We start from the raw sequence: 21,290 nt of genomic DNA on the forward strand, positions 1-21,290 counted from the left end.
AGAGTGGAAATTCAAATTATAATCAGGAAGCCAAAGGGGACAGTTCATGAACCCGTGAACACCACCTTACTAGTTCTTTTGCACTGTTTATTTATTTTATTTTTTAGTGTAGCTCGTGGTATTTTTTATGCCTTACATTCATATTTTGCTGCCACAAAACAACACATTTTATAACATATGCCAGTGACAAGGAACCTAATTCTGATTCTGAAAAGAAAAGCTGCTTGTGTAAAGGGCATTGCAAAAGTGTTGTATAGACATGGGTAACGGAGAAATGGAGCCTGTTAAGGACTAAAGTAGGAACTTAAATATGCATATTGAGAGCAGCATTTAGATACTAAAGAGCACTTTGCATCTGTACTCTCCAGAGAAGAGGATGGATCCAAAGTAATAGTGCGGAAGCAGTTGGGTGCGATGTTGCATACGTTAAACATTGATAACATGATTAAAGCATTACCGCATTTGTCTGACCTTAAAGTTAGTAAGCCATCAGTACTGGCTAAGATGTTTTATATTTGAAGACTGGTTCTTATTTTACATTTTAATTAGAGTCATAGAAAAGTACAGCACAGAAACAGGACCTTCCGCCCATCTAGTCCGTGCTGCACCATTTAAACTGCCTACTCCCATCGACCTGCACTGGTATCATAGCCCTCCATACCTAAACCATCTATGTATCTATTCAAACTTCTCTTGAAGTATAACTTACATACACCACTTGCGCTGGCAGCTTGTTCCACACCCTCACGATCCTCTGAGTGAAAAATTTTCCCCTCATGTTCGCCTTAAACTTTTCACCTTTCGTCCTTAACTACTGAACTCTTGTTGTAGTCCCATCCAACCTCAGTAGAAAAAGCCTACTTGCATTTATCCTATCTATACCCCTCATACTTTTGTACACCTCTGTCAAATCTCTCAGTCATCTACATTTCAAGGAATAAAGTTCTAATCGATCCTTATAGCTCAGGTCCTCCAATTAATGCCTGTTATCCATGTAATTCCTGAATAACGCCAACAGCAAGTGTAGAATAAAAATATAATTAAGAGTGTCATCAGGAAAAAAATTATGCAATGTTTGGTTGGAATCTGGAATGCACTAACTGTAGATGTGGTGGAGGTGGGTTCTATTGTGTCCTTCAAAAGGGAATTGAATTAATATATGATGGAGAAAAATTCACAGAGCTGTGGTTAAAAGGGCTGGTGAGCAGCACTCAGAACTTTCTCCTGCAGAAAGTCGGTGCAGACATGGTTGGCTGAATGAACTCCTTCCGTACTGTATCTATTGTATGATTCTACTACTGCATGGCCATTTATTGAGCCTTGCTACAAGCAAATCAGCAATCACAGTAATTCCAAAAAGAAATTGCACAGAATTCTGGGCAATATGGAGGCTGAGAAAGATGTTACATGAATGCAAACTCTTCCCTTCCAGCTGTGGGAGAAAGGTTCTGTCTCCCAGCCAAATTCTTCTCTCAACCATCAGCCAGCAGCACAAAAATGTGCCCCCCACAGCTGAAAAATAAAATGGCAACAAGCAAAGAAAGAAAACAGGAAAGGAAAGAACATTTTTAAAAAGTCTCATGAATGACAGAGGGATGAAGAATGGGAAAGGAAAACGAACAGTAAGAAATGCAGGAGATTTGCACTGGAAACGGCTCCCGCTAACGGAGAGAGAGCTGGAAGTCGGCAGATGGGAAGGCTTGAAGGAGCAAAAGAAGACGGAGAGAGGCAGCAGAGGAAGCAAAGTCAGTGAAGCAAAGGAGGAGAGAAAAAGAACCACCAGCACAAATTGTGAAAGACAGGCTGTATTCTTTGACTTTCTCTGAGCACCAGTTGAAGATACAATTAAGAATATTATCACCAATGAATTTTATGCATGAGGTAAAGTTACGGAAACCTAAACCTAAAACTTAAAATTGCACTTTTTTGTGTTTTTTTAATTATAATTTTGGTTTAATTCTGAAGAATATAAAATCTGAACCTTGTGATTTTCAAATTGTGCCACATCATTCCTTTTATTTAATCTGTTTTCTCCATACTTTCAAATTCCAGAAATGTTTTATAGTAGAGATATTTGGTTTCAAATGACCCTGCTTAGCCTGTTACTAAATTTAGTCCAATTTAAATTCAGTTTTGACCACAGACCAATTTATAATACTACATGGCACAAGACCATTTCCTCTGGAGTATGTAGTGGTGTCTCTAAGAAATGCACACAATGTAGTCCCTGTAAATAATTCGTAAATTTTCTGTACTGAGCTGCTGTAGGCAATACACAACAAATTGAGTTCTGTTCTGAGTTTATCTTGGCCAGCAGTAGGCACGTTTACATACCACTATTTTTAACTTTAATCCTTGGTATGCTTCACTGAGTCTGCATTGTGCCCTGAGATGTATCATGGGAAACCTGCAGTCAATCACGACATAAGGCCCTTTTTATCTTGCAGCAGTGAAAAAGTCAGACAACTAGATATTATTACCACATTATACTTATAATTTTGAAGGACTTTCACTCTTCTGTTCACTTTATGTTACAAGACAATGCCTCCAACTTTAGTTGCAGTATAGTCATGTCCATGTAACAAAAGAAACAGTGGGAACTTTGACTGCCATCACTTTCCTTATGCTTTCCACCAGCATGCTGATAGAACAGAATGGCTGGAAGAGGAAAAGATCAATATGTTTCGATGTACATGTGAGAAATTAATCATTGTCTTTATCTTTATCTTCTTATCCAATGCTCGGAGCCACCTAAAAGAACACACCTTACTGGATACCTTTATGATTGCTATTTAATTTAATTGAAATTAAATTTCTATCAGTCTCCCACCACCAAAGTATTCTCTCCAATTCTACCTCATGATTATCCTGCAACTTGAAACCCCGTGACCTATGACCAATGATATACCCAAGTTCCAATTCCACTGGACAGCAAGTTATTTTGAAAGTGTTGCTTCCTCAGAATTTTTTTTTTTGGTTATGATAGAATGCTTGAAACTGAACATGAATATAATTTCACGCTACTTGTATCATTTAGGAATTTGCATAAACAAGAAATTAACTTTTATTGAATATAATTCATTTAATTCCATAGCAGTGCTGATTCTTTGCAACAGTTCAACTAAGTTAAAAAACGTTTTGTTGATGATTTTCGATTGTACTCAATGTCTGAGGCTTCTTGCAAAGTGTCGACCAATAGTTAACCAGCATTGATGGATTCCAGTTGCTGATACTGTTTCTCAAAGTCCTGGTGAAACCTTTCACCATGCTTGTCACTGACAGTTCCAAGATTTGTAAGGAAGAAGTCTAAATGGGAATGCAGATAATGAATCTTTAGTGACATTTTGTACTTCATAGTTTTGTGTGTTTGAAGCATGTTGGCAACCTGCTGCACGTAGTTTGGTGCTCTCTAGTTGCCAAGAAAATTTTCAACAATACCTTTGAATGCCTTCCATGTGATTTTCTCCGGTCCCACTTGAAATTTTTTGAAATGCCTGTCGTTGTTGACCTGTTTGATTTGTGGACCAAGAAAAATGCCTTCCTTAATCTTGGCATCAGTTATTCTGGGAAATATCTGCCTCAAATATCAAAATCCTTCATGGAATTTTTTGTGTCTGGTGACAGCAGGCTCCATGCTTGCAGTCCTGAACTCAGTAATACTCCTCTTGACTTTGACAAACTCAGATTGAGTTATCAGACGAGGCTCACTTGACTTAAGGGGTTCAAATTTATATCAGTATCAGTGTCATTTTCCATTCCTGGCTCGTGCATCATGACATCTTCGTCTGCCTCTTCTGGACTCCATGTCTCTGATGGTTTCTGTACTGGAAGACTATCGTCAAGCAGCGCAGGTCTCTCTCATGGCTAAAGGGAGATTGGGATATGGAATTGATTTCTTGTTTATATCAGAGAAACCAGACACACTGGTCAGACAGAAGTAGCAGTCTGTCACCTGATCCTTCTGATCTCACCATATCATTGGGACAGTGAATGACATTGACTTCCCAGTACCTCCGAGCCAAGCTCTAAAATCAGTAGCGCATGTTGCACAAAAAATGTGAGGAGTCCAGGCTTTGTCTTGGTGGCCAATTTTACATCCAAAGTAGAGCTCGGGGCTGTCTTAATGAGAGGAGTCATGCTCTCTCTTTGAGATTCAAGCATGTACTCACCACAAATATAGCAAAAAGCCTGTCCTGCCATGCAACATCCACCCTGCCTAAGCATACCCAGGCAGCCTGGACAAGATAGAAAACCGTTCAGCTTACATTGCTGGAAACATTTTAATTGACTTTATTATGAATTGAAATAAAAAATATAGGTGACTTAAAAAAATGGAGCATGAAGCAAAAAACCTTTGTTCAGTTTTCTTATTGAAGAAAGACCTTTGTGAATATGAAGTACACAAGGTATGTACAATTTTCCATGATATCTTGTGCATGTAGATGCCATGACAATGAAAGCTCATCAACACCCCTACTTCCTCAGGAGGCTAAAGAGATTTGGTATTTATAGTGGTAGTTGACACTCTCAACATTGAACCTCAGGTATAATACATAAAATGTTGCTGTGATTAATGGGTTTATATTATTTTTAAAGTGTATTATTACCCAAACAGTATGCATGACAAACTTTTCACTGAATCTTGGTGCATTTGACAATAATAAAATATTACCTATAGCAATAGCAATACCAATACCAAAGTGTCCCCATGAATATGAAAGTTGAAATTGCACTGAATAACTAATATGCATGAGCCACAGACCAGTGCAGGCATTCCTCAGGTTAGGGCAGGGTTCCCTTCCCGAGAACTGTGTGTAACCCAAACTGTTTGCGAGTTGGAAATGAACAAAATGAATCCGTGGGAGAGGTTTGCAGAAACAGCTGTGAAAGGATACAGAGCAGATGCGGACCAATGGTTAGCGACCGGCCTCATTGACTCAGAATCGGGTTTAATATCACTGACATATGCTATGAAATTTGTGGTTTTGTATCATCCCTTACTGATTTTTATTGATGCTCCACAGAAAGCATCTTAGCCAGATGTATCATCATAACCACTTGGTCTGTGACCTTGAAAAACTGCAGGGAGTTGTGAACACAGCAAGGTAAATCACGACAACCAGCCTCCCCTCCATAGGCTATGGGGATTTCTTGCTGCCTCAGTGAGGAAGCAAGCATAACCAAAGACCTCAACCACCCCTCTCATTTTGCAAAAGATACAAAAACCTGAACTCACGTACTACTAGCTGAAGAGCAACATCTCCTCCACTGCTATAAGACTACTGAATGGTTCCCTAATACAATAAGATAGACTCTTGACCTCACATTCCACCTCATTATGATTTAGTATATTATTTTTTTTACCTGCACTGCATTTCCTCTGTAGCTGTTGCTCTTTTATTCTTGTATCATCATAACCACTCTTTATTGTTTTACCTTATATGACCTCAATGCACTGTGTAATGAATTGATCTGTATGAAAAATATGCAAGACACTGTACCTCAGTCCATACAACATTAAACCAATTCCATTGAAAATTAAATTTTGCATTGGGGCTACTTAGAAAACAAATAGGCCTTTCCCTGGTACACAATAACTTCTAGCCCTTCACTCTTACAGATTTCAATAACCTGACAAAGTCCACTTTTCATGTTTATGCAAATATAATATCAATGGGGTATATTTTACCTCATAGTTAAGGAAGAAGAAGAATAGCCCTTAACTCAGCAGTGGAGTTATCGGGGCACCGCCATGATGGTGTTTCCATAGCAAGCTATTCTTGTTTTTACGAGGCCGAGTTGCTAGCTTGACCCTCATCCCGACTTGGATTCGAACTCGGGAACCTTCGCTCCGGAGTCTGGCGCTGATATTATTGCGCCACCAAGCGGGACACATAGATAAGGAGTTTGATTACATATATTGCAATTATCATAAACATAAGTAAGATCTGAACACAATTTTCAGACTCATCACTGGCACCATAATTAGAAAAAGAGAATTTCTACCGGAATCAAAACTGAAAAATCAATCAGCTTAATCACGGTAACCTTGGCATAGAGAAATCTGTGCAGCACCTCAAAAGCATGATATCAAGGTCTGGCACCAAGCCATATTAAATGATATAAGGACAGATGAGAGTTTATTCAGTCCCTTAAACATGAAAATGGGGAGATTTAGAAAGTGAAATGCAGATGTTTAGGTCTATACAGTTGAAATCATGACTGCAAATGTGGGAATAATTAAAATCAAAGATTCAACAAGAGGCCAGAACTGGGAGGATCACAGAAATATCTTGAGGTCTTAGGGCTACAGAAAAAGGAAGGGAGAAACTGTGGAAGGAATTGAACGTGAGAATTTGGATTCCTTTTGTACCATACAATGATGCATTACTTAACTCTCATAGATGAAGAGATAACAGTTAAACACACTTGTTTATAGTGATAGTCAACACTTACAACAATGAACCTTAAGTATACTACAACCAATGTCGCAGCGATTAATAAATTCATATTATTTCTTAAGGTGTATTATTTCATAAACAGTATGCAAGACAAGCTTTTCACTGTATCTTGGTGTATTTAGCAATAATTAAATAGTACCCAATACCCATGAATGTGAAAGTTGAAATTGCACTGAATAACTAATATGCATCAGCCACAGACCAGTGCAGGCATTCCTCAGGTTAGGACAGGGTTCCCTTCCCGAGAGCTGTGTGTAACCCAAACTGTTTGCGAATTGGAAATGAGCATGCTGAATCTGTGGGAGAGGTTCGCAGAAACAGCTGTGAAAGGATACAGAGCAAATGCGGACGAGTGGTTAGCAACTGGCCTCATCGACTCAGAATCGCGTTTAATATCACTGATATATGCTGTGAAATTTGTGGTTTTCTGGCAGCAGTATAGTGCAATACATAAAATCTATAAACTACAATATGAAATATACTTATAAAATTATTTAAGTAGTGCAAAAAGAGTGCCAAAAGTAGTGAGGTAGTGTTTATGGATTGGTTCATTGTCTGTTCAGAAATCTGATGACAGAAGGGAAAAGGCTGTTCCTAAAACATTCTGTGTGTGTGTCTTCAGGCTGCTGTACATCCTCCCTGATGATAACAAAGAGCAGAGCATGACTGAGGCAGTGGGAGTCCATAATGATGGATGTCCCCTTTTTGAGGTATCGTGGTTTGAAGGAGTCCCTGATGCTGGGAAGGCTGGTGGCCATGATGGAGCTAAATGTTTGCAACCCTCCGTAGTTTTCTCTGATCCTGTGCCGCAGCCTCTCTATACCAGAATGTGATGCAACCAGTGAGAACGTTCTCTATTGTATATCTGCAGAAATTTTCAGGAGCCTATTGCAACATGCCAAATCTACTCGAACTTTTAATGAAATGTAGCCACTGACTTGCCTTTTTTATAGCCCTTCAGAGATGTTGACATCAAAGAAATTGAACCTGCTCACCCTTTCCACTGCTGATCCTTTGAGGACTGGTGTGTGTTCCCTCAACTTCCCCTTCCTGAAGTCCACAATCACTTCCTTGGTCTTGTTGATGTTGAGTGCAAGGTGAGAGTCATAGAACATTACACTACTACAGCATAGAAACAGGCCCTTCGGCCTATCTAATCTGTGCCGAACCATTAAACTGCCTAATCTCAATACCCTTCACCTGGACCATCCATACCCCTCCCATCCATGTTCCTATCCAAATTTCTCTTAAATATTGAAATCAACCCGACATCCACCACTTAAGCTGGCAGTTCGTTCCACACTCTCACCGCCCTCTGAGTGAAGAAGTTTCCCCTCATGTTCCCTTAAACATTTCACCTTTCATCCTCAGCCCACAACTTCTAGTTCTAGTCTCATCTCATCTTAGTGGAAACAGCCTACTTGCATTTACCCTATCTATATGCCTCATAATTTTATAAATCTTTATTAAATCTCCCTGAATCTTCTACGTTCTAGGGAATAAAGTCCCAATCTATTCAACCTTTCCCTATAACTCATATCCTCAAGACCAGACAATATCCTTGAAAATTTTACTTGTACTCTTTCAACCTCATTTGCATTTTTCCTGTAGGTAGGTGACAAAAACTGCACACTGCTCCAAATTAGGCCTCACTAATGTCTTATATGATTTCAACATGACATCCCAACTCCTGTACTCAATAAGTTGATTTATGAAGGCCAATGTGCTAAAAACATTCTTTATGACTGTATCGGCCTGTGACACCACTTTCAATGGATTATGGACCTGTATTCCTAGATCCCTCTCCTCCTCAATGCCCTACTTTTCACTGTGTGAGACTTGCCCTGGCTGGTCCTCCCAAAGTGCAACACCACACAGTTGTCTGCATTAAATTCTTTCCGCCATTTTTCAGCCCATTTTTTCAGTTGGTCCAGATCCCATTGCAAGATTTGATAGTCTTCCTCGCTATCCACTACACCACCATTCTTAAAATCATCACCAAATCTGCTGATCAAGTTAACCACATCATCATTGACATCAGCAGATGGAAAATCATTGGTATTGATGGCAAGCAACAATGGGCCCTGTGGCACATGCCTAGTCACAGGCCTCCAGTCAGAGAGGCAAACTCCTACTAAAACTCTCTGGCTTCTCCAACAAAGCTAATGTCTAATCCAATTTATTACTTCCCCTTGAATGACAAGTGACTGAACCTTCTGGACCGACCTCCTCTGCAGGATCTTTTCAAAGGCCTTGCTAAAGTCCATGCAGACAACATTCACTGCCTTGCCTTCATCAACTTTCCTTGTAACTTCCTCAAAAAACTCAATAAATTCGTTAGACACAACTTACCACTCACAAAGCAATGCTGACTATCCATTAATCTGTCCCTGTCTATCCAAATACTTATACATCAGGCCCCTTGGATATCTTCCATTCACTTTTCCACTACTGATGTCAGCCTCACCAGCCTGTAATTTCCTGGTTGATTCTTAGAGCCTTTCTTAAACAATGGAGAATGTTAGTTGTCCTCCAATCATCCAGCACATCACCTGTCGCTAAGGATGTTGTAAATATCTCTGCCAGGGCCCCTGCAGTTTCTGCACTAGCCTCCCGCAGGGTCTGAAGGAACACCTTGTCAGGTTCTGGGGAGTTATCCACCCTAATTTGTCTCAAGACAGCAAACATCTTCTCTTCTGTAACCTCTATATGGTCCATGAGTTTGCTGCTGTGTTGCTTCACATCTATAGAGTCTGTGTCCATCTCCCAGCAAATACAGATGCAAAAAATCCATTTAAGATCTCCCTCATCTCTTTCAGCTCCATGCATAGATTACCACTCAGATCTTTCAGAGGACCAGTTTTGTTCCTGGCTATCCTTTTGCTCTTAATATATCTGTAGCAGCCCTTAGGATTCTCCTTCACCTTGTCTGCTAAAGCAACCTCAGGTCTTCTTTTAGCCCTCCTAATTTCCTTTTTAAGTGTTCTCTTGCTTTTCTTATACTTCTCAAGTATTTCATTTGTTTCTGCCTGCCTTTACCTACTATGGACCTCTTCTTGGTTTTAACCAATGTCTCACTATCTATCAAAAAGCAAGGTTTTATAAACCTGCTATTGTTGCTTTTTATTCTGATCATAGAATTCGGTACTCACAAAACTTCGGTTTTGTAGGCCTCCCACTTACCAAGTATGCCTTTGCCAGAACACAACCTATCATATTGTTACCCGTGCCACAGGCTAGTGAGGGCAGAAATACGAAGATCATGTGACTAAGGAGTTCATACAGGAGTGAAGGCCTCATATTTTTGAATCATTGGACTCTCTACTAAGGAAGGTTAGAGCTGTACAGAAAGGATGGTTTGCACCTGGACAGAAGGGGGACTAGTATCCAGCAGGAAGATTTGTAAGTGCTGTACAGTCGGGGGGGGGGGGGGCGGGAAATTGGGGGTTAAACCAAGAGTTGCAGGGGGATGGATGGGAAACAGAGTGCCAGAACAGATAATGGAGTAGCTGCAGAGAAGGATGCTGTTAAGCCTACATACAAGATCAGGAATCATACAATGCTAAGCTCTTCTTGGAGCAAACAAGGTTAAGATAATAAAAAATAATGTTAGATATTTACAACATCATAATGGGTTTAGATGGGTGAATGGAAACACATCCAATGGCCAATAGTTCAATGACCAGTGGGCACAGATTTAACGTCATGAGCAAAAGATAGAAGAAGGTGGTGTGAAGAAAACCTTCTTTTATTTGCAGTAAGTGATTGTGATCTGGAACACAACAAAGTAATGGCACAGACTCATTGGACCAAATACCTCATTTGTGCTGTGACAACTCTGTTCCACCATTTCTGTGAGATGGAATCTTACAATAGAATGCATCTTGCAATTGGGCATACTGTTTGTAGAGTCTTGAAGAAGAGGCATGTCCTAATTATTAACAGTTGGCTTGATATCACAGTGATACAGACACTGCTGTTCAGTCTGGCATTTAATGACAATCTCAAACTGTTATTGACAAGAGGTGGAGTGCAACCTTGATTGAACTGCTGCAGTACTTGTGGTGACGGAACTTCTGCAGGCTTTTAAGTAGGGAATTCAGAATTTTTTATCAAGCCCTGGGCAGGATGGTGTGTAAGTTGAGGGGACAACTTGAACTTTTTTGCCATTCCTAGGCTCTCTTTTTTAAGTAATGAGGAGTTGGAACAGGTAAATTTGCTGTTACATTAGCTAAGGCAAGTTCCTGCACTGCTTTTTGTAGAGGGTCAATACTGCAAACATGGTGCGTGGCTAGTGGAGAGTGAAGTTCCAATCAGGTGCTGATTTGGACACACTTTTTTGCTGTTCTCTGATCTATTTGATCACTTTAGCATTTAGCCAAGTAAGTGAAGAATATTCCATTACACTCCAAAACCGGTGGTGTAATGTTGGAAAAAGGAGGTTGGCCAGTTGCAGTGGCACTCCACACTTCGCATACTGTCTCTCCTTTAATTGGTTCATAAGGTCAGCATGCTTTTTCATATGGAGACAAGGATTAAGTCAAGAGCAGGTTTACACAAAACCGATTACACTCGTGTGAATTAAGCAAGTTCAGCAATAATTTGATTTCAACTGTTAAAAACTTTAAGGGATATTGGTATTGGAATTGGTATAATATTATCATATGTACCATGATACAGTGAAAAGCTTGTCTTGCATGGTATTCATACAGGTCAAATTGTTACACAGAGCATTGATAGAGAACAAGTTAACACAATAACAATGCAGAATAAAATGTAACAGCTACAGAGAAAGTGCAGTTCAGGTAAACGATGAAGTGTAAAATCATAATGAGGTGGATTGTGAGGTCAAGAGTCCATCTTATCATGCAAAAGGTCCGGTGAAGGGTCTACTAACAGTGGGAAAGAAACTGTTCTTGAGCCTGGTGATATGTGCTTTCAAGCTTTTGTGTCTTCTGTCCGATGCGTGGGGGGAGAAGAGAGAATGTCTGGGTGGGTGGGGTCTTTGATTATGCTGGCAGGGAGCAGTCTAGACAGAGTCCATAGATGGAATGCTGGTTTCCATGATGTGCTGAGCTGTGTCCTCAGCTCTTTACAGTTTCTTGTGGTCTCACGCAGAGCAGTTGCCAGACAAGCCATTATGCATCCAGTCAGAGTCCTTTCTATGTGCATCAATAAAGATCGGAGAGGATTGACACTAACATGCCAGACCAGGTTTATTTAGCCTCCTGAGGAAGTAGTGCTATTCAGCTTTCTTGGCTATAGCATCAATATAGTTGGACAAGGACCAGGTTATTAGTGATGTTTACTCTTAGGAAATTGAAGTTCTCAACTCCCTCAACATCAACACCATTGATATAGATAGGAGTAGGTGCACTGTTCCTGAAGTTAATGACAAGCTCTTTTGTTTTATTGATACTGATGGAAAGTTTGCCCTCATGATACTATGTCACTAATTTCTTTATCTCCTTGCTCTACTCCAACTCATCATTGTTTGAGAATAGACCTACAGTCTACTACAGTGTTATCATCTGCAAACTTGGATTTAGAGCAGAATCTGGACTCACAGTCATGAGTATGCAGGGGGCAGATGACTCAACCTTGTAGAATACCAGCGTTGACCATAATCACTGCGAGATGTTCTGCCTATTTTTACTGATGGTGGTCTGTTCATCAGGAAGTCACATTGACTCCCAGGTCCGCAGTTTGGTGATGAGTTTGCCTGGAATTATAGTATGAAAGGCATAACTGTGGTCAATAGACAATAGTCCAGATGGTTCAGAGATGAGTGTAGGGCCTAGGAGATGGTATTCGCCATAGACCTGTTTCATAGCAGGCAAATTGAAATGGGTCCAGGTTGTCTGGAGGGCTGGAATTGATATGTATCACGATCTGCATTTTAGAGTGCATGACTCCATGCTTTTTGTACTTTCCAGCTCAATTTTCTCCCTCTTAGTGATCCAGCTTCACCTGAAGATTACACATCATCACAGCTCCCCTAATTCTGTTCTAAAGGAAATCATGAAAGTCTTGTCTGCGCATCTTTCATGACAATTATTGCTATTATAAATTATATCCACACTTGTAATAAAAGCTGTCTAGTCCAATACAACTACATACTTCAATTGCCAGATAGGAACAAAAACTGATGAAAATGACCAAGTAAAATGATATGAGAAGGAATGGGAGGTAATGCTAAAAAGTTAGATTTTTTTAAAGGAAGTTTATTTCATGAGTTTCTCTCTGTAAAACTCTGTAAAATGAGCTTTATTTGTCACCTGTACTTCAAAATATACAGTGAAATGTGTTGTTTGTGTCAATGACCAACGCAGTCCGAGGATGTGCTGGGGGCAGCCCACAAATGTCATCATGCTTCTGGGCCAAGAAAGCAAGCACACAACTTATTAACACTTACTAATCTGTATGTCTTTGGAATGTGGGAGGAAGCACAAGAACCCAAAGGAAACCTTCATGGTCACCAGGGGAATGTACAATCTCCTTGCAGACAGTGGTGAGAATAGAACCCTGGTCACTGGTGCTATAAAGTGTTACTTTAGCCAGTACATTACCATGCCATTCCAACTGTATCTTTTTAGCAGCCATGATATAATTTTGCAGGGTTTTTGATTTCTGGGGCCTTTGAATCCATCCTTAGCAAGTAATCAAGAACAACAGCATGCTCATGTAACTGCCAGACTCTGTTATAACAAGCAGAAGCATAGGACTACGATGCTTATCAGGAAAACAAGGCAAAGGACAGTGAGCCTGTCTGAATTTAATTGACTTGCAAATTGCTTCAAGCTCTTTTCTATTATTCAGAGAGATTTGCTAATGTACTTTGAAAAGCAGTTGGCCCTCAGAAAATGATCTCACTAGCTGAGAGTTCTCCAACTTGCCGAAGGTAAGGCATCTTTACAAATAAAAGTTGTTAGACTTATTGAGTATCTTCTTGCAGTCACAGATCTGACTGCACAAATCTGCAGTCACAAATCTCTTGCAGTCACAAGAGCAGTGCGGCTCATCCAACCAATTAATCTAATCGCTGAGAATTTACCATGTAGAACATTGGCCTAGATCTTGTTCCTCAACAGCGGATTCATTTTTAGAGAGAATTGTTAGCTAAACAACAATTTTAAGACGTTTATTATTTCAAGAGAAATCAAAGTAGCCAAATGTACTTGAATTTATTGTCCCATCTTAATTTCCCCAAAATGGAAGAGGAGTTAAGAATTTTATAAAAATTGGTGGGTCCACAGTCATACTGGACGAGAACGATAGATCTTCCTCCTTGAAGGATATTCTCAAAGCTTTTTTCTTTTTCCTTTTCTTTTTCACATCAAGGATGACTTGCATCCACTCTAATTCGGACAAGAAAGATAACACCAGTGTGAACCTGCAGATTCTACCCCAGATGGGGCAGGTGTAATTTATAGGATGGGCAGATAGGTAGTTTGTGATTTGGTGTGCTCCCGCTCCTTTTATACCATGCTTCTGTGTGCTCCCTGTGCATGGACTCAAGATTCTCAGTGTCATCCCAAATGCTCTTTTTCTCCTTTGATTAATCATGACCGTGAAAAGCTTTTCCTTTGCCCACAACTTAATCTCTTTCAATTGCAGAGCTTGGAATAGAATATCTTTAACAGGAAGCTGATGTTAGGTATCCAAATGATATGGTCTGCGGACAGTGTGTAATTGGGTCAGTGATCAATGTTGTTTATCTATTGGTCTGTTTATCCTACCAATGGATTTGGATAATTTGGATCACACCACTGGTGAAATCTCTCCAGTGCCTTAAGATCTTGTTATTGGCAATCCTAGTCTCAGAACTGCTTAGGAGAGTAACAGTTGCTACTACTCAGTATACAGTGAACTTTGTACTGGGTTTGAGTCTTATTTAAGCACTCTGGCACAGTGAAGATGATAACGAAGTTCATCATCGGTATTGGACTTCACTCTGGGGTAGCTTCTGAGATCAGGGAAGTGATCCATGTTTTCCAGTGTCTCGTCATGAAAGTTTATTGTAGTAGATGTTGGGGGACAGTCCTTTGTTGTATGACTGCTGAATGCTGAGTGCATATGCTTCAGTGAATGAGATGATGATGACTTGGAAATCTTTCTACAGTCATTTGCAAATGCCAACTTTGCATCAACACTATTGCTTGATTGCTGAGGAGGACCTTGTCTCTGGAACAGAGGCCATGGGATTTGTCCAGTTCCTCTTTGGTGCCATGGTGTGTTTTGGTACTCTGGATTGGGAGAAGTGTCAGGGTGATAGTGCAGACTTGATTGATGATGTATGCCATGAGATTCCTTCTGCTATGGTTCTGTTGGTTAGGATCATAGTTTGCATGCCTGAATGAAGCACATTTATGATGAAGATTCGTTTCTGTGGGCAGCTGAGTTTGAGGAGCTGCCTTCCACATTTCCTCCCCCAGCTTGCAAAGAGCTCTACTCATTTCTCCTGGAGTTGTTGTGTGTTAAAGATTCTGTCTCTTGTGCTCCTAAATGAATAAAACCCACACTGCAATTTAGAGAACAGCTCTTCAGAAGCTGGGAGGAGTCGGTTGACAAGGCTCCTGAACTGCCGTAGATAACTTCAATCACCAATGCACTGAACTGATTCTACGACCTACAGACTCACTTCCAAGGACTCTGTACAATTCATTCTCTCAATTTTTTTATTTGCACAGTTTGTCTTCTTATGAATTGAATTGACTTTATTACTTACATCCTTCGTATACATGAGGAGTGAAAATTTCCATATTGGCTGTTAGGCAGTTTTTGCCTTTTTTTAAAACACTTATTTTGTAAATTCTATTGTATTTCTTCTTTTCCTATAAATGCAATAAAATAAATCTCAAGGTAGTGTATGCACACACTTCATGAATAAATTTACTTTGAACTTTGACAATGAATTTTTCTGTGGCTACAGCAGGGAAACCCCTCTACAGTTGCCACAGTTGGACTTACCTCCTGGTCAATTGTAATAAATGCCACACTTCTGAAGACTTTCTGTGAAATACTCCTCTTCCCAATGTGGACAATGAAGAAGCCTTTTTGATTTCTTGCTGATCAATAATAGCGACAGAATAGGTTGCTATGCGTGGAGTCAAAGGTGCTCATAGAAAGGACAGAGTTGAGGTTGAGGTCTTAGAAAATCTGTGGCTCCCTGTAACTTTCTGAATCTTCTGTGCTCTTTCTATCCCCTGCCTGGTTGGCATTAGTGAGCCAGATGGATTTTTAACAACAGGCCAGTATATTCATGGTTACCAGTACCAAAACTGGTTTTATTTTAAAATTCCCGATTTATTTAGTTACTAAGGTTCAAATTCCCCAGCTGTAACTGTGGGATTCAAATTAATTTCTTTAGATTGATGCTCCAGGACACTGGCTGCTAGGTTCAGTAATGTTTCCAATAAATTTCCTGCCGCATTGGAGCTAGTATGCAGGAATGATGGGAAATGGTTCAAACTGCATCATCTCCACTCCGGAATATGATGTCACTTCATTAGTCGATATGTATACTACTATAACCAGTGAAATCCTCCCATATATCAATATATATGGTTCTGTCCAATTCTGTCCAATCACACAGAAACAGGCCTTTTGGCCACTGATCCTATTCACCTGAATTAGGTCTGTACCATTCTGAAATTCTGTGATTCAGATATTTGTCTTGCTTGCCTTAATGTTGTGGGACTACCTGGCTCCACCACTTCTTCAGTCACTGCATTCCCAACTCCAACCACTCTCCATGTGAAGATGTTTCCCCTCAGATTGACCAATTTCCTCTCAGATTCCAATGAAAGAGGATGCCAGGAATGCAGATCTGCAGATGGTAGCTCCCTATTTTGCATACACTGGAGACAAAGTACCGGTCTATCTGTCTTCCTGATCTACTATGTATGCTGTACCAAGCATCAAAATTAGGAAGAGGGGCATTTGAAAGAAGACCTCAGAAGTGTGGTAATCTACAAGTCAGGTGTTAAGTCCAACTGTGATATCTATAGATGAGTTTCCCTGCTATGGCCACAGGGAAATTCATTGTCAAAGTTCAAAGTACATTTATTATCAAAGTATTTACGTATACTTTATACAACCTTGAGATTTGTCTCCTTACAGACTGCCGCAAAACATAGAGCCCTTAAAAAAGAAGACAGTCAAACACCCAATGTTCAAAAAAAAGGGAACAAATCACGCAAACAATAAAAAGTAAGCCAATAACATTCAGAACTGAAGTTCATGAAAGTGAGTTAACTGCCTCAGAGCCAGTCACAGCTGAACCAGGAGCCCAACAGTTGCAGCAGCCACAGCCCCAATTCAGCGCAAGAGTAAGATGTAGGACATGGTGGGGGCAATTTGTCTTATTGTGCAATGTGCTTAACGATACAGATTTAATGGATAGTTGATTTCAGAAACATTAATACTATATTGTAAAACTAGCAGCAGTTCCTGGAACTGAATAATACCCATTTAGATGTGGAATTCCAGAAGCCAATGATATCTTATCCCTCACAGGATGAGGTCTTATAGATTTCACAGAGCAATTAACAAAATAAATGACATGATTTGGTTCAAATTCTTGCACATCATTCCCTGTTGAAAGCAAATTGTCAAGGTACGTTGAGTGAGGTATAATTAAGTTTATCAAAGGATGAAAAGATATACTTACATCTATAAACCTCTCATAAGATAAAGACTTCAATTGCTTATTTTATTCGTGCAAATGTTACCTCTCTAAGATAATATTCTAGAAAGACATAATTTGTAAAATAATAAATAAGGCATTTTATTACACATACTATTTCAGATCCTACCTTAAACTTTAATGCAGCCTTCATTTCCCTTGCTTTAAAATAATTGAAAAAAATCTGTTTTCCTTGATATAGATGTTTCTTAAATTAATCAGCATGATCAAGCCTATTACTCATCTCTTCTTGAATGACTAGATGTCAAATTAGGTTTGATAATGTTCCTATAAAGAGCTGTTTTTGGTGATTTTTGTTGAGCTGAAGGCACTATATAAATAAGTAGTGGTTATTTTTATTGCTGTGCTTTTTACTTGCTAGTTTGCTATCTAGGGGGAGTTTTCAATCTGATCAGCTGCTAAGTCAGCTTGTTGACTTCATTTTGTTTGGAAAACCACTGACCTGAACATATGACACCATATGGTAGTCAAATCAGACTCGGGAAAATGAACAGCCCAGAACCTGATAAATTTTTGGTGGATAGCTTTCTTCAAGGTCAGTAGGGAGCGCCATTCCTTCATTGCTGGTATGATTGCTTACATCAGCTTACTATTTCTAAGGTGAAAACTCCTATTCAGGCCCTTTGCATTTATCTCAAATGATCAGTACCAATCTCATATCCAACTTCAATCTATATTTCTTTGTGTTCTTACTAAAGAGAGAGCTGATATCTGGAACGTGCTACCTGGTGAGGCTGGAGGAATTAAACACAATTAAAAATTTGATCAGGCATTTAAACAGACACAAATAGGCAAGGCATAGAAAAATTCCATCCCAAAGTGGAAAAATAGATGGATAAAATGTTCGGAAGGCTCATTTCTGTCAGTGTGACTCTGCCTCTATAGATGAAAATCTAATTGTTCTTGAAAATGAAAATCACAACTGAAGCAACAGTCTTTTGGGGTGAAGGAAGAATTCCATATTTCCTTATCATTTAGTATTAAGCAAGTATGGGTAAAGTGTGAAAGGTGAAAAGTTTAAGGGGAGCATGAAGGGAAACCTTTTCACTCAGAAGGTCGTGAGAGTGTGGAACGAGCCGTCTGCGCAAATGGTGCGTGTAAGCTCAATTTCTACATTTAGGAGAAACTCAGATAGGTAAGATTATGCAGGCCTATGGTCCTGGTGCAGTTCGATGGGAGTAGACAAGTAGACTTCTCCCTTGTCTATCCTGCCTGTTATTACCACAAAGAAATTCAGCAGATTTGTCAGGCAAGATTTCCCCTTAAGGAAACCAAAATGACGTTGGCCTATTTTATCATGTGCCTCTCAGTATTCTGAAACCTCAGCTTTAATAATGAACTCCAGGATCTTCCCAATTAGTGAAGTCAAGCTAACAGGTCGATCATTTTCTTTCATTTGACTCCCTTGCTTCTTAAAGAGTGGAGTGACATTTATATTTTTTAGTTCTCCAAAACCATTTCAGAATTTAGTGATTCTTGAAAGATCATTACTAATGCCTCCATAATCTCTTCAGCTACCATTTTCAGAGCCCTGAAGTGTAGTCAATCTGCTCCAGGTGACTTATCTAACCTCAGACCTTTCAATTTTCCAAGTATTTTCTCCTTAGTAATAGCAACTACAACTACTGTCACCTGACGCTCTTGATCTAGTGTGGCCAATCTTCTGGTCAAGATGGTGCCAGCGAACAGTGCTTCCTCAGGCAACACCTTCCATATAGTCCACAAAACTGTTCATTTCACTCCCTCTACATCTTCATTTTACCTTAAGATTTTAGAACTGTAAGACGCTGCGACTTACAGTTTGGAGATCGATTGAGTGATATAGTACTTTTCTCTCTGCGAGAAAATTCCAGTGAGCAGCCTCAAGGTGAAGTGGCTTAGTGACAGGGTGTGAGCTCATGATTTCTTGCTGATTGAAGCATCGAGAGAAATTGAAACATTGAAGCGAATGAGCAAGGCAAGTGGGTGTTCAACGCTGACTACCTGTCTCTCTACCTGAGTTGTCTCTCTCTCTCTCTCAGTGCTATCAGAGGATGTTACTGGAGTTCTGTGATTTATGGATTGGACTTTGGATACTTTCAATTTTATGTTTTTTATATTCTGTGTTTTTGCCCATTCTTTCTTGTTGCTGTTTGTCATGATTTATTATTTTCTTTTGAGGGGGGGTTTAGGATTTGATGTTCTTATTGCAGTTTGCGCAATTTTTTTTGTGTGGGAGGTCGATGATCGTGTTGCTGTTCTTTCTTCTTGCTGCTTGCGTGATTCATTTTTTTGTATGGGGTGGGGAGTTGATGTTTTTCTTTGAATGACTTCCATGGTTTTCTTTGTTTTATGGCTGTCTGGAGAAGACTGATCTCAGAGTTGCATACTGTATATGTACTTTGGTAAGAAATGAACCTTTAATCCTTTTTAACCTTTGAACCTATAACTAAGACACTCTAGTCCAGGTGGTGTCTTTGTAAATCTCTTCCGTACCATCTGTTATCTCACCTATAACAGGATGACAAAAATTGTACTCAAAGACAATCTCACTGATGCCCTATGTAACTGCAACATGATGTTCTTACCCCTATACCTGATGACCTGACTGATGAAAGCCAGCATGCTAAGCACCTTTTTCACCACCCTGTCTACTTGCATGGCCAGTTTCAGTCAACTGTGCTCTTGTAGTCTCTGTTCCACGACACTGGACAGTGCACTGCCATTCACTTTAGAGGTCCTAACCAGGTTTGAATGTCCAACATGCATTATCTCATATTTATCTAAGTTGAAATCCATTTGCTATTTCTCAGCCCATTTCCCTAGCTGGTCAAGATCTCTTTGTAATTCATTATAACCTGTTAACACAGTTAGATCATTCTTGAATCTTTTACATACTAAGAAACATTATCCAAGGTCACGACTCATTTTATCTCAACTCAGAAATTAACTTTCTGTGTATCTCTATTCCTTTAACTAAACCATTGGTTTAAAAGAGCGTAAAAATAAGACTGCAGTTCGTACACTGGGAACAGTAATTCTTATATTTTATTAATCAATTACGATTCGTTTGACGCCAGTCTAGTTAATTGCTTCCCAACCATTAGCTAACCCAAAGGAACAAAACTGGTAACCTATAATACCCCAGAGAAGGCATTACCACCAGAAACAATAATACAACAGTGAATAAGAGATGTTAATTGAACCTCAGAATTTTCTATTATCTTTCTGTCCTTACATTTATGTCTTTATCAACATTTGGGTTTTTCAAATCAAAAATGACTCTGATATTAAGTTTTTCTTATTAATCCATCAAGGAGGTTTATAACTAGGTAGGATGAAATTAGACTCAAACCTAACAATTTTGGCAGATGCGTTAGATTAAAATCTAGATTCAACAATTCAGCAGGAGGTTGTTATGAGGAAATGACTCTGGAAGGAGGGTATGCTTCCTATTCAATAGAACCATTGCAAATTTTCCTGCCCTCAAATTTACCTGCTCTATTTCTGACACCTCCATCCCCTTCCTGGAACTGAGGGCAACAATTTTTTCTTAAGTGTTTTAATTTAAAATATAATCCACTTCATTTAAAACAAATTGATCAGAGATTCTGATTCCACAACATTTTCTGAAAGGTTTTCCATATCTTGGTAATCAACTGTATCAATGAATTCCTTGTAAATTTGCTGATGATTTAAATTTATGTCTCCAATTTAATGGTTCAAACCAATTTCCCAATCCATCATGTTTAAACCTCATGAATGTCCACTTTTCCCCTTATTTGCTGGAAAAAAATCAGAATCAGAATCAGGTTTATTATCGCCGGCATGTGACGTGAAATTTGTTAACTTAGCAGCAGCAGTTCAATGTAATACATAATATAGCAGAGAGAAAAAAATAAATGAATAAGTAAATCAATAGGATATATTGAATAGATTTTTAAAAATGTGCAAACACAGAAATACTGTATATTTTAAAAAAAGTGAGGTAGTGTCCAAAGATTCAATGTCCATTTAGGAATTGGATGGCGGAGGGGAAGAAGCTGTTCCTGAATTGCTGAGTGTGTGCCTTCAGGCTTCTGTATGGTAACAGTGAGAAAAGGGCATGCTCTGGGTGCTGGAGGTCCTTAATAATGGACACT

General features: G+C 39.4%; 1 protein-coding gene across 1 annotated transcript in view; it reads left to right on the forward strand.

Moving 5' to 3' along the window:
• The first annotated feature begins 1,670 nt into the window (after nucleotides 1–1,670).
• The window catches only part of spag8 (sperm associated antigen 8), a 462,677-nt gene continuing 443,057 nt past the window's right edge, over nucleotides 1,671–21,290 (forward strand). Inside the window, exon 1 of the mRNA XM_073064305.1 lies at nucleotides 1,671–1,881. Coding sequence (XP_072920406.1) covers nucleotides 1,877–1,881 — 5 coding nt within the window. The 5' untranslated portion in view covers nucleotides 1,671–1,876. The remainder of the gene's footprint in view (nucleotides 1,882–21,290) is intronic.

This window comes from Hemitrygon akajei, chromosome 13 (assembly GCF_048418815.1).
Source record: "Hemitrygon akajei chromosome 13, sHemAka1.3, whole genome shotgun sequence".
In the NCBI taxonomy this organism is placed as follows: Eukaryota; Metazoa; Chordata; class Chondrichthyes; order Myliobatiformes; family Dasyatidae; genus Hemitrygon; species Hemitrygon akajei.